Source organism: Hypanus sabinus, chromosome 4 (assembly GCF_030144855.1).
Source record: "Hypanus sabinus isolate sHypSab1 chromosome 4, sHypSab1.hap1, whole genome shotgun sequence".
Taxonomy (NCBI): Eukaryota; Metazoa; Chordata; class Chondrichthyes; order Myliobatiformes; family Dasyatidae; genus Hypanus; species Hypanus sabinus.
Window position 1 is genome coordinate 112,731,639 of NC_082709.1, and position 21,369 is coordinate 112,753,007.

At 42.3% G+C, this 21,369-nt stretch overlaps 1 protein-coding gene and 3 non-coding genes across 4 annotated transcripts; all 4 read right to left on the reverse strand.

Moving 5' to 3' along the window:
• Nucleotides 1–684: 684 nt before the first annotated feature.
• Nucleotides 685–6,100, reverse strand: LOC132392157 (uncharacterized protein C13orf42). The gene is made up of 3 exons (XM_059966007.1): nucleotides 5,699–6,100; nucleotides 2,255–2,402; nucleotides 685–929 (listed from the first exon to the last, which is right to left on the reverse strand). Exons 1-3 carry the CDS (start codon nucleotides 6,098–6,100, stop codon nucleotides 685–687), a joined length of 795 nt encoding a protein of 264 aa, XP_059821990.1.
• Nucleotides 6,101–10,607: 4,507 nt separating this feature from the next.
• On the reverse strand, nucleotides 10,608–10,680 carry trnar-ccu (transfer RNA arginine (anticodon CCU)). The gene has a single exon. It is a non-coding gene; the product is annotated as a tRNA-Arg (tRNA).
• Nucleotides 10,681–17,023: 6,343 nt separating this feature from the next.
• trnar-ccu (transfer RNA arginine (anticodon CCU)) lies at nucleotides 17,024–17,096 on the reverse strand. Its single transcript has one exon. It is a non-coding gene; the product is annotated as a tRNA-Arg (tRNA).
• Nucleotides 17,097–20,807: 3,711 nt separating this feature from the next.
• On the reverse strand, nucleotides 20,808–20,880 carry trnar-ccu (transfer RNA arginine (anticodon CCU)). The gene has a single exon. It is a non-coding gene; the product is annotated as a tRNA-Arg (tRNA).
• Between the last annotated feature and the right edge of the window lie 489 nt (nucleotides 20,881–21,369).

Genomic DNA, 21,369 nt, shown 5'->3' on the forward strand with positions numbered 1-21,369 from the left:
CAGAGCAGGAGAGCTGTTCTTTTTCATTATGGTGGGATGGTTGTGGGAAACGGAAACTGGATGGCTTCCTGAAGTCCCGATTAAAAAAGGCTGCCAGCTGAGATAATGTTTCATCGGTAGTTAATTAGCAAGAGGTTAGCTCAGATCTTACTTAGAATTAGTTAATTAGTATAGATCTATTCTAGGAATTTAAAATGTACCAAGCCACAGGAGTTGTTGCTCCACAGAACATCAGACCAAAGAATTTCAACTTGCTTTGTAATATCAATCAAGCTTCTGCCGAACATCAGTTATGTTTATTTGCTAATTACCCTGAATGTTTTTCTCCCTCCACTGCCATCGCCCCTTGGCTGCAGTGTGCATCATGTACAAACTGCACTGTAGCAAATCAGCAAGGTTTCTTCATCAACAGCAAAACTGAGCCCCCAGTGCCTGGCTGGTTATGGGCAGCAAACGCATTGGAACAAAGTCCCCTCCAAGTGTTTATCTCCTGACATCCAAGACCAATGATCTGCAGTGACTGGCTCAACACACCTTCGAGATGGGCAATAATTGCTTGTCTCACCCATTTGAACATTAATATATTAAATATGGAAGGTGCAATGTTAAACAAAGATCTGAAGGACTAAACACAAGCTTGTTGCCTGGTGTCCACACATTTCAAAGCTGATGCTGTGAATTTGACTACACTTCATCATCTTCATCGTGTGCTTTTGGCTTGAACCTCATTGTATGAATTGGGCTTTCGACCAGCTTGGGCAGGTACATCGGGTGCCGCTCTAACCTCTTGAAGCTCATTCGCATCCCATCGCTGTATTTTCGGGACAATTCCTCCACTTTTGTCAAATGTGCCACATCAATGGAGTACCTCCTTGGTGATTTCAGGATCCAGTTGGAATGCAAACTGTGTTCACTTGTGCTGGTGGCAACTGGGTACAGATACAGAAAGAGAAGTACATAGATTTATCATCAGCACACAAGCAATGATCTCCTACATTAGGTTAAAGAACCACTTTTAACATAGTAACATGCCACAAGCCACTGAGCAGAAGTGTAATCATACGATGAGGACACATGGAGATCTATCACCACTGAGAGCTGTAGTGTTTCAGATGAAGTCAGGATTGTGTGGGGTTTAAAATAAGAAGGTAGCCATGTAACCATCATCTGTATAAACAAACATTAACCCTATGGTGTGCCACTCAGCCCTTCAATCCTGTTCCTTGCTCAATTAAATTTCCTTCATGGTTCTATTTAGCTACCCTGGATGAATATTCTTCAAAGCCTTTAGCTAAAGTTTAGTGATCTCAGTTTGGAAATTTCCAATTTATCTCCAGTTTCAACAGTTCATCGCCTGATCATTAATGCCAGAACATAATTGGTTTTGGCATTACCAAACTTCCATGTACCCTATTTATATCCAAATCTACCAACTACGTAAATATTTTCCACATGACTCCAGCGAGTGCATTTCAGAAATACCTCATCAGCTGGAAATTCCTTGGGAAGATTCCGAGGTGATTAAGGAACAATATGAATTAAAAGTTTTTATTCCCAAATCCTACAGTTTGTGTTATTTTCTCTTTTATGGGGCTGGGATGTTACATTACTATCAGTACAGCCTCTCTCAGTTTTCAGATACACAATGACATCCATTTAGTATGTTTGAAAGAAATGAAGACACTGGAGAGGTGAGATCCAGCTCCCAGTTGTCACAAGGCAGCTCATCAACCTGTACCTCAGCTCAGTTCTTTGTCCTCAGTTTCACATCCCTACATACTCGCACCCTACATCAGTTAACCGGCTTTGACATGAGACTGTATTCAATGTCCTTCTTGCTGACCACCAAATCACAAGAAACAAATCGCTACTCACACACCCAGAACCCCCTGTGATTTTGTAGGTCTACAAACACCTAAAGGGCAGTCACTCAATGAAAGATATAAACAAAAGAAATCTCATGTCCACACAGAGTTGGAGATTATTAAGTTTTGTTCAATTATACAATAGCTTTATTGTTCATTACTGTGATTATGTAGTTACAATTTTTGGAACAATATTTTCTGTGTGACAATTGTACACAATTTAAAGGAATACATTTTGATTTTGAATATTTTGATCTGCTGTAAATGTTTGAACTTATTGTATGACACCGAATTCCTTGGAAACTGTAAATCTACAATGCCAAAAGGCTCAGTGAGAAGGACATGAGGCTTAACACAGTACACTTTGATTTCCACTAAAACAAACTTACTAACAAAGTCCATGTCAAGGTGCATGCCCTCTGCAGTGTGGACTCTGGGCTTGTTTCCCTGATCAAAAGTTGCAATGACCGAATCAAAGTATGCCAGCGTTTCTGCCTCTGTTGCTGCTGGGGTGGGATCGGATTCATCCTTTGTTTTCTGTTAAATAAAAAAACAGTTTTATGCAGGTGTCACAGGGTTCGGATGTGGCCCAAGTGCAGAGTGAGAGACACTGAAGCGGGTCGATAGTTCACAGACTTTAATGGGAACAGTGTTCAAAGGAAAAGAAAACAATAAACACTAGGCCAAACAGGGCCATTAACTAAACCTCTCAAATGGAAAATGAAGCCTACACTGCAGCTGAAAAGAGCAACGAAGAATAAAACAAATACCACTAGTCTTCAGAGTCATTTGACTCAATAGTCCAATTTCTCAGGCAAGGTGGAAAGCAAGCGGACAGCAAAGCATTGCTGTGTCCAAGTCTCAACAAATTCTACGACGGAATGAATGGGGTTAAATACTATCACAATGAAATAATAATTAGCTGACACATGCACATTCATGAGCGCAATTGCCATATCTACTGCGCTGCTGAATCTGTGGCTGTGACAGTAGGTCAGGATGGAAAGTATTCCTCAGTTGCCAAAAAAAAAAATTAGTTGCAATGAGAAATGTATCTCTGAGCTGAGGACTTGGTTGTATATAGAAATAGGCCCTTTGGCTCACGGAGTATGTACTGACTCATTTATACCAATCCTATTTGTTAATCTCCCAAAACCGACTCTGTCCACTCAATCTTACCATTCACCACAGGCATTAACAGTGGCCACTAACTTTAACCTGCACATTTTTTGGGCTATAGGTAGAAACCAGAGCACCAGGAGGAAACTCAAACCATTACAGAAAGAGAGGGGAATACTCTGCCAAAGCTTAGGAATAGTAAACTAAAGGAGGAATAAAATCTCTCAGGCCCAGTGATGTTTTATACGCTGAATTTGGGATTAACATTAGAAGAAAGAGTTTCATTAAAATGCCAAATTTCCCAATCTCAAGACATCTCATAGTGTTTTCAATCATTGAAGTACTTTTGACTTGCCATCACTGTCATAACATTTCAAATACAGACCTCAATATGTGTATAGAAAGATCCCACAAGCAGCAACCTATTAAGACCAGGTTAGGATGTTGATTGTGGATGAACATTGCTCAGGAAGCTTGGTCTGACTTACCTGCTCTGTGGGATTTTTCTTATATGTCAGCCTGAGTGGTCAGACAAGTTAACACCGTGCCTGCAAAGCTAGCCCCCCACCACTGTGTTTCAATCTCTGCTGTAAGATTCAAAGTCATGACTTCCTGACTGAAGGGTAAATTCCTTGGGTGGGACTGCACACAGTGGGATAGTCAAGCAATAAATTGAAATGTTTTAAGCGGTTCTAAAATCATGCAATCATTTTTTAATCATACAAGTATCAGTGTTTATTTATTATGTAAGTAATATTTAGTATCAGGAGTATTTTTGTACTCTGGGATTGTAAAACAGTGCAGTTTTAATTGGTTGTTATATTTATAACCTGTATTATATTTACATATTGAAGTCTGCCTTGTCCAATTGATACTTCTCTCTTTCAACAATGTAGAGTGTAAGCTATATGAATGCACATAATGTTCCCTGTTTTAATGATACCTGTTTCTGGTATGACATAAAGAAAATAATTATGGATCTAACCAGTGAGCTATTTAAAAATTACATTTTACAGATCTGATTTTGACAGTTGAGATGGTAATTCACCAGTCAAGGGCCCGTTTATTGGATACTGAACAGCCTCCTGTTTCGAAAGTGGTGTGAAGGAAATGTACTAGTCACAAGGTGGATGTGATTCATTTGTTGCTTTGGTACAGGATTTCCCTAATCCTAACCCAAGCTTTATATCCTGTGCACATCAAAACGTGCAACCCTGTGCACGCCTGAGGACTTTGCTGCAAAATTGGTTTGTCCTATGACATCTACTCTGAGCCCGGAAAATTAGGTAGCATTTCCTTTAAGCTATTTCTTAATGAGCCCATTGCAAGAAATAAGTAAAGGTAAAAACTTCTTTCCCCTGAGGCCATAGCATTGTAGTGGGAATGTCCCTTTCAGCAAAAGACTGAAGCTATTCAAATCACTACTGATTACTCGTGTGCCTTACCCATCACTCCATTTGACAGTCGTTAGATCAAATGACAAGAATGCAAGAAGGTGGGTTTGATATGGATGCCTCTGGATCAAGTGATTCATCCACACGTGGTACAGCTAATCATTCTAGTACCACCTCCTTATCTACTTCGAACCCATCCAGAATCTCAGCTTCGCCTTCCCTTGCTGAGACTCAGCAGCGTCATCTGCGGTGATAAACACCAATGTAATGCACCTCACCAATGAGTACATGTTTTGGGGTGCCTGTAAACTCGGTCTTTATTATTGCTGCTTGTTTACTCTTTTGTGCTCATAGAAGATTTTTGGATTGTCTTTCACGTTAGCACCAGTCGTTCCTCATGTTCGCACTCTGCCTCTCTATTGCTCTTTTATACTCCAAACTTCCTAAAATCAGCACAGTTCGCACGTGTTGTTCACCTGACATGCCCTTTTCCCCTTAATGTGACACTCCATCATTTTGACATCCGAAACGTTCTGATTTTAATTGCCCCACTGAGAATGTGCCCACTCTGTACTTGAACCTACTCATGGCAAATAATTATTATCCTATCCAACCAATCACACCACAGACTGTGCCACAGCAGTGCCCACCTGACTAACTACCGCACCTTATGGCTTCGAGGAGGCAGGCTGCCACCAGAAGCCACACCAAGCTTCTTCAGGGAGCAGCTGTCTGACCCGTGATACGAGTTTCACTGCCGGACTTTCTCTTTTTTATCAAAGTTCCGCCATCTGCAGAGGTTGTTTTCAATCGGCCATTCACTTTTAGGGCGCCGCAGGTTAGATTTCCGAAAGAAACGTTATTATGAATTGTAAACACATGCTAAGTGAAAGAATTTTAAACCGCATGGACTCCCGGGGTGTTTCACAGCCAGCTCTGTGCCTGTTCACTATTATTCTGACGCAGGAAAGGGGCTAGTCAATATGTCCGGTGATAGTAAAATAATGGCCAGTTATATACCAGCCGAGCACTTCCCGTTCTATCAGTGATGTCATGGAATATTTATATACCCTCCTGCATGCGGATTATCGTTCATTTACACATAGGAATGGCAAAATACAACCACAGGCCTATACAGCAGAGAAACAGGCCCAATCACAACCAACCACCAACAGAGTCACTGAGCACAACATGAAACCAATGCTATAATAGAAAAGTAATGGCAAAGCTCCCGATGTTAACGTGCTGGGATAGATAGTTATCAACTTGTAGATTTAAAAATGCAACCACGGTGCGCTTAATGGGAACGGTTATACTTGCTTTGGAGGTGTGTTTTCGAGTCTGTGGCTTCTTGCTGAATTTGTGAGGTGTGACTGGGACTGAGGATGGGTCCTTGAATTTGCCTGGGTCGCTGGCAGGTCGATATTGTTGGCGGAGGACTATCAGGTCGTGTAGGTATTGCAGGCAGTCTTGTGTCCTCGAAAACATCCACAGCCTGTCTTCAGCCTTGATGTTGTAGATGGAAGAGTCTACACTCAGTGCGCTCTGGCTGCGTTTCAAGGAGCAGCTGGTGTGTTGGTAACTTTCCCCGATTAGGTAGAGAGACGTGCTGCGGACCAGCCTGATGCCGGTCTCCTCGCTCGGACACTCTCTTCTGCGGCCGGATTCGCCCAGTTCTTTCACGGCGTCTGCCCGAAACATTACGTTCAATTTCTTCAGCATGGCCCAAGAGATGATCTCCGAAATACCCCAGACCACCAAGTGTTAGAGGGTAATAAACAGCAGCATCTTCACAGCTTCTTATTGGAGTTTGGGCTTGTACCCACGGGGTTATCATTTAAACCGGACTGACAGGAAGCAGAGTCTCCCTTGTTGGATTGGTGATTGCATTATTGTCCAATGTCCTTTCAAAAGCAATTCCTCGGGGTAAGCTTGACTGATCTTTTCCCCGCGGAGCAGGGTGCTGACCAAGGTGCTGAAAACGCATACAAACGTGGACGCCCGGGTTGGAGTGTGCTGGGGTAGAATTGAACAGCATAAAGTGTCTGGGGACGGTTGACTCTGTAGTAATATAAAGCTGCAACGTGATAGCTACTTCCACTCTGTCACACGAGCACTTGGGCTCAAGTGTCTCCCTGTTGCTTTGCAGACAAAAGCCGGCGTTAACGTCGCCTAGTTGAAACATCATTTATCCAGAAAGCAGCAATCAGGAAAAACGAAGTGTCATGCATGCTGCGAGCAAATACAGTCACTGCTAGTTTGGGCATATAACCTCATGAGGAGAGCACGAATGTCTTAAAATATCTTAAAGCGTTAAGACTTTGCTCTTGCGTCAAGTCTGAGCAGAAATAACTTGTTCCACGTTTTGCAACGAGCATTTCAAAGGAGCAGAGCAAGTGTTAAATCATGAATGGATCGGGATAAAATTACTGTTTGCCGGGCTGTCTGTTAATCGTTGCAGAGATCAGGAACTAAAGGGGGTAGGTTTCACTTATTTGATAAATGTTGTATTACAAAGAGGGAAATAGCTATAGACCGATGTTCCGCCATTTTCTAAAACCATGTCAGGATATTGAAGACGAGGTATATTAAAGCTCGTGTTTAACTTGTGAAAAGAGTTGAATTCTAACTTATACTTTAGTGCCTGTGGTTTACCCAAAACAGAATAATTTACATGACTAAAAGGAAAAGCTAGCAAGGAGCAGGACTGTGAAAGAACTGGCACTGATGCAATGTTTAATTTGAGACTCTGTCTCAGTATCACGGTTAAATTTGGTGCAGAGTTTCTGCCCTGGGTGATATAAGTACAAATTCTGATCAAAGTTTGGGTCAAATATTTTGAGATGCTTTATTTCTTGAATTTTCATTCAAACAGACTATCAATGAGCCAACAGAAGTGACCAACATTTTAGTTGGAAAAAATTTTTTAAGGTCATTGAAGATTTGAAATAAAAGCAAGCACAGCAAGTTTGGCAACATGTGAGGAGGGAGAAACAAAGTTAGGATTGATGACTTGCTGAAGGCTCTCTGCCTGCAGCGTGGATTGTACTCTTTTCCATAGACGCTGCCTGGCCTGCTGAGTTCCTGCAGCATTTTGTGGGTGCTGCTTGGATTTCCAGCACCTGCAGGTTTTCTCTTGTTCGAGAAGGTGGATATTGTCTGTTTTAGACTAATAGAAACATGATCTACCTTGGAGCATTTGCAATGGATTTGAACATGGAAAATGGAGATGCGTTCCTGACCGTAGAAATGGTAACACCTGCAATACTGTTGGAACACCAAGTGACATGGATAAGTAGAGTGTGAAAGGTTTAAAAAGAAGGCAGCCATATCCAGCAGGCAGCGGAGTGAGAGGCAGCAGAGTGATAGGGCTTTGGCTTAACGGGCTTAGGCGGTAACAGGTCAAGGTGAGGTAGGTTTAACTGTGTTATTTGCGGAAAGGAGGAAGCATGTGTGAAAGGCCAGTTTTCTGTGCTCGGTGTCAGATGTGGGAGGTCCGTCCTGGAGTCTCCCAGCCTTCTGGACGGCCATATCTGCACCAGGTGTGTCGAGCTGCAGCTCCTAAGGGACCACGTTAGGGAACTGGAGATGCAGCTCAATGACCTTCGTGAGGAGGTGATGGAAAGGAACTACAGTATAGGCAGGTGGTCACACCGGGGCCTTGGGTGACAGACAGGTGGGTCACAGTCAGGAGGGGAAAGGGGAAGAGTCAGGTACTAGAGAGTACCCCTGTGGCTGTGCCCCTTGACAATAAGCACTCCTGTTTGAGAACTGTTGAGAGGGGGAACAGCCTGCCTGGGGGAAGCAACAGTGGCCATGCCTCTGGCACAGAATCTGGCCCTGTGGCTCAGAAGGGTAGGGAAAGGAAGAGGAAGGCAGTAGTGATAGGGGACTCTATAGTTAGGGGGTCAGACAGGCGATTCTGTGGATGCAGGAAAGAAACTCGGATGGTAGTTTGCCTCCCAGGTGCTAGGGTCCAGGATGTTTCAGATCGCATCCAAGATATCCTGCAGTGGGAGGGAGAACAGCCAGAGGTCATGGTATATATTGGCACCAATGACATAAGTAGGAAAAGGGAAGAGGTCCTGAAAAAAGTCTACAGGGAGTTAGGAAGGAAGTTGAGAAGCAGGACTGCAAAGGTAGTAATCTCGGGATTACTGCCTGTGCCAGGCGACAGTGAGAATAAGAATAGAATGAGGTGGAGGATAAATGCGTGGCTGAGGGATTGGAGCAGGGAGCAGGGATTCAGATTCCTGGATCATCATTGGGACCTCTTTTGGGGCAGTTGTGACCTGTACAAAAAGGACGGGTTGCACTTAAATCCCAGGGGGACCAATATCCTGGTGGGGAAGTTTGCTAAGGCTACTACTGGGGAGAGTTTAAACTAGAATTGTTGGGGGGTGGGAACCGAACTGAAGAGACTGAGGAAGAGGGGGTTAGCTCACAAATAGAGAAAGCTTGTAGACAGTGCGAGAGGGAGGATAGGCAAGTGATAGAGAAGGGACGCACTCAGACCAAAGGTTTGAGATGTGTCTATTTTAATGCAAGGAGTGTTGTGAACAAAGCGGATGAGCTTAGAGTGTGGATCAGTACTTGAAGATATGATATTGTGACCATTACAGAGACTTGGATGGCTCAGGGACAGGAATGGTTACTTCAAGTGCCGGGTTTTAGATGTTTCAGAAAAGACAGAGAGGGAGGCAAAAGAGGTGGGGGGGGGGCGCGTGGCACTGTTGATCAGAGAGGCATGGATCGTGTGGATATTCAGAGGCTTTTTCCCAGGGCTGAACTGGTTGCCATAAAAGGACAAAGGCTTAAGGTGCTGGGGTGTAGGTACAGAGGAGATGTCAGGGGTATGTTTTTTACTCAGAGAGCGGTGAGTGCGTGGAATGGCCTGCTGGCAATGGTGGTGGAGACGGTTATCATAGGGTCTCTTAAGGGACTTTTGGATAGGTACTTAGAGCTTAGAAAAATAGAGGGCTATAGGTAAGCCTAGTAATTTCTAAGGTAGGGACGTGTTCAACCTGTATTGTTCTGTAGGTTTTCTATGTTCAAATTCAGGATAATAACAAAAGATTCTTGTCTGGAGTAATGGGGAAGATATGATCAGAAGTAATAGAAAATAATTCCAAACTGCATGAAGGAGTTAGGTCCTGATCTCAAATAATGGTGTTAGATTTTTAACTTGTTGTAATGGATACATTCTCTAACCGGAATAATGAAAACTCTATCCTGGGTTAGATTCAGATTTTTTGTGAGTCAGTTCTAACATAGTGTAATAGAAACACTGGTGTTAAATAAAGGAGATTTATTCTCCACTGGGGTCATGGGAAAGGATGTGGGCAACTGTAATAGGGATGTATTCTGGCCTAAAGAAAAAGACAAACAATCTGACTCAGTGGGTGGAATGAGTATGCATTCCAATCTGGGCCAAGGGAAAAGCTCCCAACCTAGAATAATGGCGTAGATTCTCAAGGCATAGATTCTCACCTGGAGCAGTAAATCCTAATCTAGTCCTAAGAATTAAACCATTCCAAAGGTTGAATAACACCCATCAAACCTTTGAAATCTGCAATTTTCTGATTTCCAGCAGTAGCAACAATGATCCAGCAATGATCTTCACTGCCCCAGGTGGGACTTGAACCCACAAACTATGGCTTAGGAGGCCAGCACCTTATCCATTAAGCCACTGGGATTTCTTGTGCCTGTAACTGAGCTTGATAAATAACAAGAACATTGATTAAGCAGGGCTCTTCAAACCTACAGAAATTGGACAGCACACAATTATATACACTGGAGATAGATTCAACTTTATTGTCATCATTAGATTCTAACCTCAGTAAATGGGATAGACTCTAAACTGGGGTAATAAGAATAGTTCTAGCTTCAAGTAATGGAAATGACTTTTGATGGCTGTCTAATGGGGAGGGGGGGTTCTTTCCAATTTAGAATTTCTGGAGAAAGTGCTCATCTGGAATAATGATATAGGAGTATAATTTGTGATTTTTGGGAATTTTAACATTGATGAATAAAGAGGAAAGTAATTTAATCCTGGTGTGTTGAATGAGAGCATGGAAAGACTTCAAAACATCTGTTGAAGAACAGATGCCCTGGAGGCTAATCTGTAATGGGAATAGATACCCACTTGGCGATGAGAGAAATGAAGCAACAAAGGAAGAGACTGTTCAGCTCTGACAACAACTACATGACCAGAAGGAAAGTTCTTCCTCACCCCAGATGGGACTTGAACCCACAATCCCTGGCTTAGGAGGCCAGTGCCTTATCCATTAGGCCACTGGGGCTGCTCACTAATTTTTCTAAATAGGGAGATAGCTGAAGCTGGATACACAAGAGCTTCAGCCCCACAGTATTCAAACACCTTCAGCAAGGTACAATTTCCAAATACAAGTTTTCCAACAACACCACTGCTGTTGGGTTAATCACAAGTGCTGATATATCAGAGTACAGAGCAAGATAGGACACCTGGTTGAGTGAACACCGTAACAACAATCTCTCCCTCAGCATCAGTTAAACTAACGGGCTGATTGTTGACTTAGGAAGGAGGACCAACATGCATCAGTTTACATTACTTTATTGGAGGGTTAAGGGATTTGGCTTAATACTGTAACAAACTTCTACAGACTGAAGTGTTGAAAGTGTCCTGACCTGTTGTCTGGTACAGCAATTCAAATGCACAAGAAGGTTATAATCACTCTCCATCACTGGTAGCTGCCAAGGACGTGTTAGCTCAAGATGGCAGTATCTATCATCCTTGCCATCTGGCCCTTGCTATCTTTTTGCAGCTACCACCAGGCAGGCGGTACAGAAGCCTGAGTACCCATGCTGCCAGATTGAAGAACAACCATCCACCTACCTCGAAACCTTGAATGATAGGAAAATTTCTAACTTGGAATAATGGGAAAAACTATGACAAAAAAATCTATTCAGTTAGTTCAAAAGTAGCTATTGTTGATGCAATAGTTAAGGAATTCATCACCCTAGACTTGAACCCACAATCCCTGGTTTAGGTTAGTGGTTAGTGCCTCAAACCATGGGGCTGCCAGCATCTGTAGGTGGTTTTGATTAATGGGGAGATTGCTGAGCCAGGATGCACAGGATGGATTTGAAATTCATTATAGTCAAACAGCTTCAAAGCATGCACACTGGGAACTAATTCTACAGTTGAATGATGTCATCAGATTTTATTCTTCTGTAATGCAGTTAGACGCTGAACCATGTTAATGAACATAGACTCAGTTAAAGTAAAGAGAATCATTTCTAATATTGTGTAATGGGGCAATTCCTAACCTGGGTTAATGTGGTTATACCTGCTGGAGTACTGGGATAAACCTTTGGCATGACATAGCGCACCAAAGGTTTAAAAGAAAGACCGCCGTATACAGCAGCCATCATCAGAGTGGACTGAGGCAGAGTGGGTCGGCTTTGGCTCAATCAGGCTTCAGCGAGAACAGGCAGAGGCGAGGTTTGAAGGGGCACAACTGCGCAAGCGCGTGAAAGTCGGCCTCCAAGATCAACGGGGGAATTTAAATAGCGAGCAGAGGCTGGGTACGAGTTTCACTCCAGGTGATGTAAGGCCAGGTAAGCTCCTTTAATTAATCTAATTAGCTTAGGAGTAGGTAATGAAGGCAGCAGTTAGGGCAGTTGAGTGCCCCATTTGCAGTACGTGGGAAGTCAGGGCGAGCATTGTTGTCTCTGATGACTACACCTGCAAAAGGTGCATCCAGCTGCAGCTCCTGACAAACCGTGTTAGGGAACTGGAGCTGGAGCTGGATGAACTTTGGATCATTCGGGAGGCAGAGGCAGAAATAGACAGGAGTTTCAGGGAGATAGTCACCCCTAAGAGTCAGGAGACAGGTAGTTGGGTGACTGTCAGGAGAGGGAAGGGGAATAGACAGGAAGAGCAGAGCACCCCTGTGGCCGTTCCCATCAACAATAAGTATACCATTTTGGATACTGCTGGTGGGGACAACCTACCAGGGACAAGTTGCAATGGTTGTGTTTCTGGCACCAAGGTTGGACCCTCAGCTCAGAAGGGAAGGAGGGAAAAGAGGAGAGCAGTAGTGATAGGGGATTTGATAGTTTGGGGGACAGATAGGAGGTTTTGTGGAAGAGATTGAGAATCCTGGATGGCCTGTTGTTTCCCTGGTGCCAGGTTCTGCGATACCTCGGATCGAGTTCTCGGTATTCTCAAGAGGGAGGGTGAGCAGCCGGATGTTGTGGTCCATGTAGGGACCAATGACGTGGGTAGGAAGAGTGAGGAGGTCCTGAAAGGTGAGTTTAGGGAGCTAGGTGCCAAGTTAAAGGACAGGACCTCCAGGATTGCAATCTCAGGATTGCTAACTGTGCCACATGCAGGTGGGTTTAGAAATAGTAAGATAGTGCAGATCAACATGTGGCTGAAGACATGGTGCAGGACGGAGGGATTCAGATTTGTAGATAATTGGGCAGTTTTGCAGGAAAGGTGGGATATGTTCCGGCGGGACAGTTTACATTTGAACTGGAGGGGGACAAATATTCTTTCACGTAGGTTTGCTAGAGAGGCTCCAGTGGATTTAAATTAGATATGAGGGGGAGGGGAACCAATAGACAACAGACAATAGACAGTAGGGGCAGGAGTAGGCCATTCAGCCCTACTAGCCAGCACTGCCATTCACTGTGCTCATGGCTGATCATACACAATCAGTACTCCGTTCCTGCCCTCTCCCCATATCCCTTGATCCCGCTATCTATAAGAGCTCTATCTAACTCTCTCTTGAATGCATCCAGAGACTTGGCCTCCACTGCCTTCTGGGGCGGAGCATTCCACATATCCACAACTCTCTGGGTGAAAAAGTTTTTCCACATCTCTGTTCTAAATAGCCTACCCCTTATTCTTAAACTGTGGCCTCTAGTTTTGGACTCACCCATCAGCGGGAACATGCTTCCTGCCTCCAGTGTGTCCAATCCCCTAATAATCTTATATGTTTCAATCAGATCCTCTCTCATCCTTCTAAATTCCAGTGTATAGAAGCCAGAGTGTAGAAACAGATGTATGGGAGAAGGAAGAAAAAAAAGACAGTAAAGTTCTTTGTACTGTTAGAGATAAACAGCGAGGAAGGAGTGGAGAATTTCTTAAATGCATTTATTTTAATGGTAGGAGCATTGTAAGAAAGGTGGATGAGCTTAGAGCATGGATTGATACCTGGAAATATGATGTTGTAGCTATTAATGAAACATGATTGCAGGAGGGATGTGATTGGCAACTAAATATTCCTGGATTTCGTTGCTTCAGGTGTGATAGAATTGGAGGGACAAGAGGGGGAGGTGTTGCGTTGCTTGTCAGAGAAAATATTACAGCAGTGCTCTTGCAGGATAGATTACAGGGCTTGTCTAGGAAGACTATTTGGGTGGAATAGAAGAATGGGAAGAGTGTAATAACACTTATAGGGGTGTATTATAGACCACCTAATGGGGAGCAAGAACTTTGAGGAGATGCGAAAGGATTTAGGAGTGGATTGGGACTATTTATTTTATGGGAAGGATGTAATAGAGAAATGGAGGTCATTTAAAGGTGAAATTTTGAGGGTACAGAATCTTTATGTTCCTGTTAGGTCGAAAGGAAAGGTTAAAAGTTTGAGAGAGCCATGGTTTTCAAGGGATATTGAAAACTTGGTTAGGAAAAAGAGAGAGATCTACAATAAATATAGGCAGCATGAAGTAAATGAGGTGCTTGAGGAATATAAAGAATGTAAGAAGAATCTTAAGAAAGAAATTAGAAAATCTAAAAGAAGATACGAGGTTGCTTTGGCAAGTAAGGTGAAAATAAATCCGAAGGGTTTCTACAGTTATATTAATAGCAAAAGGATAGTGAGGTATAAAATTGGTCCCGTAGAGAATCAGAGTGGACAGCTATGTGTGGAGCCGAAGGAGATGGGGTAGATTTTGAACAATTTCTTTTCTTTGGTATTCACTAAGGAGAAGGATATTGAATTGTGTAAGGTAAGGGAAACAAGTATGGAAGTTATGGAAACTATGACGATTAAAGAGGAGGAAGTACTGGCGCTTTTAAGGAATATAAAAGTGGATAAATCTCTGGGTCCTGACAGGATATTCCCTAGGACCTTTAGGGAGGTTAGTGTAGAACTAGCAGGGGCTCTGACAGAAATATTTCAAATGTCATTAGAAATGGGGATGGTGCCGGAGGATTGGCGTATTGCTCATGTGGTTCCATTGTTTAAAAAGGGTTCTAAGAGTAAACCTAGCAATTATAGGCCTGTCAGTTTGATGTCAGAGGTGGGTAAATTAATGGAAAGTATTCTTAGAGATGGTATATATAATTATATAGATAAACAGTGTCTGATTAGGAACAGTCAGCGTGGATTTGTGCGTGGAAGGTCATGTTTGACAAATCCTATTGAATTTTTTGAAGAGGTTACGAGGAAGGTTGACGAGGATAAAGCAGTGGATGTTGTCTATATGGACTTCAGTAAGGCCTTTGACAAGGTTCTACACAGAAGGTTAGTTAGGAAGGTTATATCATTAGGTATTAATATTGAAGTAGTAAAATGGATTCAACAGTGGCTGGATGGGAGATGCCAGAGAGTAGTGGTGGATAACTGTCAGGTTGGAGGCCGGTGACTAGTGGTGTGCCTCAGGGATCTGTGCTGGGTCCAATGTTGTTTGTCATATACATTAATGATCTGGATGATGGCGTGGTAAATTGGATTAGTAAGTATGCAAATGATACTAAGGTAGGTGGCGTTGTGGATAATGAAGTAGGTTTTCAAAGCTTGCAGAGAGATTTAGGCCAGTTAGAAGACTGGGCTGAATGATGGCAGATGGAGTTTAATGCTGATAAGTGTGAGGTGCTACATTTTGGTAGGAATAATCCAAATAGGACATACATGATAAATGGTAGGGCATTGAAGAATGCAGTAGAATAGAGTGATATAAGAATAATGGTGCATAGTTCACTGAAGGTGGAATCTCATGTGGATAGGGTGGCGAAGAAAGCTTTTGGTATGCTGGCCTTTATAAATCAGAGCATTGAGTATAGGAGTTGGGATGTAATGTTAAAATCGTACAAGGCATTGGTAAGGCCGAATTTGGAGTATTGTGTACAGTTCTGGTCACCAAATTATAGGAAAGATGTCAACAAAATAGAGAGTACAGAGAAGATTTACTAGAATGTTACCTGAGTTGCAGCACCTAAGTTACAGGGAAAGGTTGAACAAGTTAGGTCTTTATTATTTGGAGCGTAGAAGGTTGAGGGGGGACTTGATAGAGGTATTTAAAATTATGAGAGGGATAGATGGCGTTGACGTGGATAGGCTTTTTCCATTGAGAGTAGAGGAGATTCAAACAAGAGGACATGAATTGAGAGTTAGGGGGCAAAAGTTTAAGGGTAACATGAGAGGGAATTTCTTTACTCAGAGAGTGGTAGCTGTGTGGAACGAGCTTCCAGTAGAAGTGGTAGAGGCAGGTTCGGTTTTGTCATTTAAAGTAAAATTGGATGGGTATATGGACAGGAAATGAATGGAAGGTTATGGGCTGAGTGCGAGCCAGTGGGACTAGGTGAGAGTAAGCGTTTGGCATGGACTAGAAGGGTCGAGATGGCCTGTTTCCATGCTATAATTGTTATATGGATATTATATGGATAATTCTAATTGTGTGTGGTGTGAAGGTATTGGGTTTGTTGACCGTGAAGTTCTAAACTCAAACGAAGCCCAATCCAAGATAGGTAGCTATCACTATCACCCAGTTGGTTCAACAAATGAATGGTTAAAAATAGCAAGATCAAAGAGAATATTTAGAAACCTGGAAATATAAGAGAGTAACTTAGAAGTGGGTATACATTCTAACTTTGAGCAAAGGGAAAACTAACCTAATGGGAGTGGATTCTGACCTATCGCCTTGATTGAGAGAAACATGGAAGATATAAAAACAACAGAGAAAGAAAGCATTCACTTGGTTCAAGAATAGCAATCCAACCTTCTCCATGCACAGTTATAGGACCCAGATGGGACCCTGGTTTCAGAGCTCAATCCCTTATTCACTGAACCATAGGGGCTGCTGAGACCACCAGTTGGCATCCGTCAGCAAAGAGTTACTGAAGCTGAATCACTGGGGGATTTGCAGAAAATAACACATCCAGCTATCCATGCTGGGACCAAATTCCACTCTGGAGTGATCTCAGCTGCTTTCTAACTTCACTAATAGCGATGGACTCTAAATTTGTGTATTAGGGATGGTTCTAGCTTCAAGTAATGAGAATGGTTCAGGGGGTAACCCTAATGGGGATTCTCACCTTGAAAAATATGGATCTCCCCTGAGGTAAAAGAATAGTTTCTGACCTGGAGTGGATCAAACCAGGAGCAACTGAAAAAGATTTTAACCTGTGAAATGGGGAGAAGTCCTATTGGGTATGGCTGTACCTCGTACAATGGGGGACACGGTCCATCCTACAATAACGTAGATGCAATCAAATTTGGAATGACAGATGTATTCTGTGTTGTAACTGGATTCTCAGCAGAAGTATTGAATGAGAGAAACATGCCAAATTTACGGCAAAGGCAGAGACCAGTCAGCAGATCAGAAACGACTCTCTCCATATTCCAGTAACATAACCCAGTCAGAAAACATCACCACCCCAGATGGGACTTGAACCCACAATCCCTGGCTTAGGAGGCCAGTGCCTTATCCATTAGGCTACTGGGGCTGCTCACTAATTTTTCTAAATAGGGAGATAGCTGAAGCTGGATACACAAGAGCTTCAGCCTCACAGTATTCAAACACCTTCAGCAAGGTACAATTTCCAAATACAAGTTTTCCAACAACACCACTGCTGTTGGATTAATCACAAGTGCTGATATATCAGAGTACAGAGCAAGGTAGGACACTTGGTTGAGTGAACACCATAACAACAATCTCTCCCTCAGCATCAGTTAAGCTAATGGGCTGATTGTTGACTTTAGGAAGAGGAAGGAGGACCAACATGCATCAGTTTACGTTACTTTATTGGAGGGTTAAGAGATTTGGCTTGTCACTAAACACTGTGACAAACTTCTACAGACTGAAGTGTTGAAAGTGTCCTGATTTGTTGTCTGGTACAGCAATTCAAATGCACAAGAAGGTTATAATCCCTCTACATCATTGGTAGCTGCCAAGGATGTGTTAGCTCAAGATGGCAGTATCTATCATCCCTGCCATCTGGCCCTTGCTATCTTTTTGCAGCTACCACCAGGCAGGCGGTACAGAAGCCTGAGTACCCATGCTGCCAGGTTCAAGAACAACCATCCACCTACCTCGAAACCGTGAATGATAGGAAAATTTCTAACTTAGAATAATGGTAAAAACCATGACAAAAAAATCTATTCAGTTAGCTCAAAAGTAGTTATTTTTGATGCAATAGTTAAGGAATTCCTCAACTCAGACAGGACTTGAAACCATAATCCCTGGCTTAAGGAGGCCAGTGCCTTATCCATTAAACCATGGGGTTTGATTAATGGGGAGATTGCTGAGCCAGGATGCACTGGATGGATTTGAAATTCATTATAGTCAAACAGCTTCAAAGCATGCACACTGGGAACTAATTCTACAGTTGAACAATGTCATCAGATTTTATTCTTCTGTAATGCAGTTAGACTCTGAACCATGTTAATAAACATAGACTCAGTTAAAGTAATGAGAATCATTTCTAATGTTGTGTAATGGGGTAATTCCTATCCTGGGTTAATGTAGATATACGTGCTGGAGTACTGGGAAATAATTCTAATTGAGTGTGGTGTGAAGGTATTGGGTTTGTTGTCCGTGAAGTTCTAAACTCAAACAAAGCCCTATCCAAGATAGGTAGCTATCACTAAAGGGAGCTTATACTGTAACCACCCAATCGTGAAAGATTTCTTCACTTATCTGTTCCTCCGTGGTTAGTTTAACTGCCAACAACCAGTATTTGTGTAGTGTCCTCCCCCACACCCATCAAGGAGAAGATACTTCAAGCTAATACAGATCATTTATTTTTAGTAATACACATTTAAATCCAAATAACATTCTTGAAACACATTTTAACTCACAGTGGACTTTAATCTTTTAAATATTTCCAAATTAGAAACCATTTCTAAAGCAAAGGATTATAAGCTAAAAAGACATACCTATGAGCCGCAGATGAAAGACTCGTCTGTTGCAGAACTGAAGGCAGAAAAATAGATTCTGTGTTTCTGTCATTCTTCTTGATGTTTCTGGGGTTATTCCTAAAAAGCCTGGACTGCTCGCTACATTTATACTGTTTCTCTGCCATCTGGGTGACTTCACACGTCATAATTTTCCAGATTCCTTTTTACAGAACTGACTTTTAGACCGCTTCTGGAGATGGAGTACCCAGGTACCCATAATTAATGCTGTGAAGCAGATTCTTTTAAATATACAAACCTTCCAAATATTAGCGGATCAGCTGTTTGATGTGCTAAGTGATAATATCAATCTGGTTTGAAAGATTCTTGGAACTAGGATAACTTTGCCAGCACTGTCTACTTTGAAAAAAAAATAAATTAAATAACCCATTGACTTACACTGAACCACTTTAGCAACAAGCCCAGATGTTGTGAGCCATTAGGTCTGCTGTATAGACTGAGGTTGCTTGCAAAACTGTCCTTTTAACTTGAAACTGATTACTGCTTGCAATTTACTTTAAGAACTGAAGGCCGGGCTCTGTTTATGACAAGAAGCCAAACAAAGGATATTGGTTGGAAGTTTAACTTACTTAAAACAATGCTTCGATCTCTACAACTGTGAGCTGCTGTGTAGAAAGGTGAGCTTCACAAAAACAGATGGTCCTCTGGCCCTGGCAGTATCCATGACAGAGGATAAACTCTAAACTGGAGGAACTGGAATAGATTTGATCCTGCAAAAAAGGGGGTGAGGTTAAATCAAGAAATACTGGAATTAGTTTACACTTAATAACTGACTTCATTTATAATATTGCAAATGGAATAATAAAGACCTATCTGTATCGGAGTAGAACTGAACCTGAAGAAGTGATGCTATCCAGATGTGAGTATTTGTGACTTTTATTAAAAGACAGATTTATGTAGGAGTAACAGAAATTATTCTAACCTGGTCCAGAGGAGGTGGGACCTGATCTTGTACGATAGCCATAGTTTTTTCTCTTGGTGCACTGGATACATCCTCTGTTGGACTAACGTTGAATTTAAACTGGAATGCATTCTAATCGCCATAGTGGGCTATAGGAACACCAACCATGTGTAAATGTGATAAATTCTCAGCTGGGGTCATGAGAAAGGATTGTGTCAAAATCAAAATTGAGATTATTGTCATACATGCAAGAACGTGTACGCACATGTACAATGAAAACTTACTTCCATCAGTATCACAGACATGTGCTATCATATAAGCAGCATTCACAGGGGAAAAATAAACATAAAATATACCTAATTTGATACAAGAAAACACAATTAGAACAAAGAAAACAAAGTATTTTCGTACACAGAAGTCAAAGAGATCATATTGCAGTAATTGAGGTATGCCAGTTGGTTCAACAAATGAATGGTTGAAAATAGCAAGATCAAAGAGAATATTTAGAAACCTGGAAATATAAGAGAGTAACTTAGAAGTGGGTATACATTCTAACTTTGAGCAAAGGGAAAACTAACCTAATGGGAGTGGATTCTGACCTATCGCCTTGATTGAGAGAAACATGGAAGATATAAAAACAACAGAGAAAGAAAGCATTCACTTGGTTCAAGAATAGCAATCCAACCTTCTCCATGCACAGTTATAGGACCCAGATGGGACCCTGGTTTCAGAGCTCAATCCCTTATTCACTGAACCATAGGGGCTGCTGAGACCACCAGTTGGCATCCGTCGGCAAAGAGTTACTGAAGCTGAATCACTGGGAGATTTGCAGAAAATAACACATCCAGCTATCCATGCTGGGACCAAATTCCACTCTGGAGTGATCTCAGCTGCTTTCTAACTTCACTAATAGCGATGGACTCTAAATTTGTGTATTAGGGATGGTTCTAGCTTCAAGTAATGAGAATGGTTCAGGGGGTAACCCTAATGGGGATTCTCACCTTGAAAAATATGGATCTCCCCTGAGGTAAAAGAATAGTTTCTGACCTGGAGTGGATCAAACCAGGAGCAACTGAAAAAGATTTTAACCTGTGAAATGGGGAGAAGTCCTATTGGGTATGGCTGTACCTTGTACAATGGGGGATACGGTCCATCCTACAATAACGCAGATGCAATCAAATTTGGAATGACAGATGTATTCTGTGTTATAACTGGATTCTCAGCAGAAGTATTGAATGAGAGAAACATGCCAAATTTACGGCAAAGGCAGAGACCAGTCAGCAGATCAGAAACGACTCTCTCCATATTCCAGTAACGTAACCCAGTCAGAAAACATCACCACCCCAGATGGGACTTGAACTCACAATCCCTGGCTTAGGAGGCCAGTGCCTTATCCATTAGGCCACTGGGGCTGCTCACTAATTTTTCTAAATAGGGAGATAGCTGAAGCTGGATTCACAAGAGCTTTAGCCCCACAATATTCAAATATCTTCAACCAGATACAATTTCCAAATAAAGACTTCCAACAACACCACTGCTGTTGGATTAATCATAAGTACTGATATATCAGAGTACAGAGCAAGGTAGGACACTTGGTTGAGTGAACACCGTAACAACAATCTCTCACTCTGCATCAGTTAAGCTAACGGGCTGATTGTTGACTTTAGGAAGAGGAAGGAGGACCAACATGCATCAGTTTACGTTACTTTGTTGGGTTAAGAAGATTTGGCTTGTCACTAAACACTGTGACAAACTTCTACAGACTGAAGTGTTGAAAGTGTCCTGACCTGTTGTCTGGTACAGCAATTCAAATGCACAAGAAGGTTATAATCCCTCTCCATCATTGGTAGCTGCCAAGGACGTGTTAGCTAAGATGGCAGTATCTGTCATCCCTGCCATCT

What these genes read in the sequence shown, in the direction of transcription:
- LOC132392157 (XM_059966007.1), bottom strand. Translation starts at nt 6,100, where the DNA reads ATGCTGAAGAAATTGAACGTAATGTTTCGGGCAGACGCCGTGAAAGAA. An exon ending in CTCGAAAACACACCTCCAAA is followed by an intron (nt 2,403 to 5,698) that starts GCAAGTATAACC and finishes TTTATTTAACAG; the next exon opens with AAAACAAAGGATGAATCCGA. An exon ending in CCTTGACATGGACTTTGTTA is followed by an intron (nt 930 to 2,254) that starts GTAAGTTTGTTT and finishes ATCTGTACCCAG; the next exon opens with TTGCCACCAGCACAAGTGAA.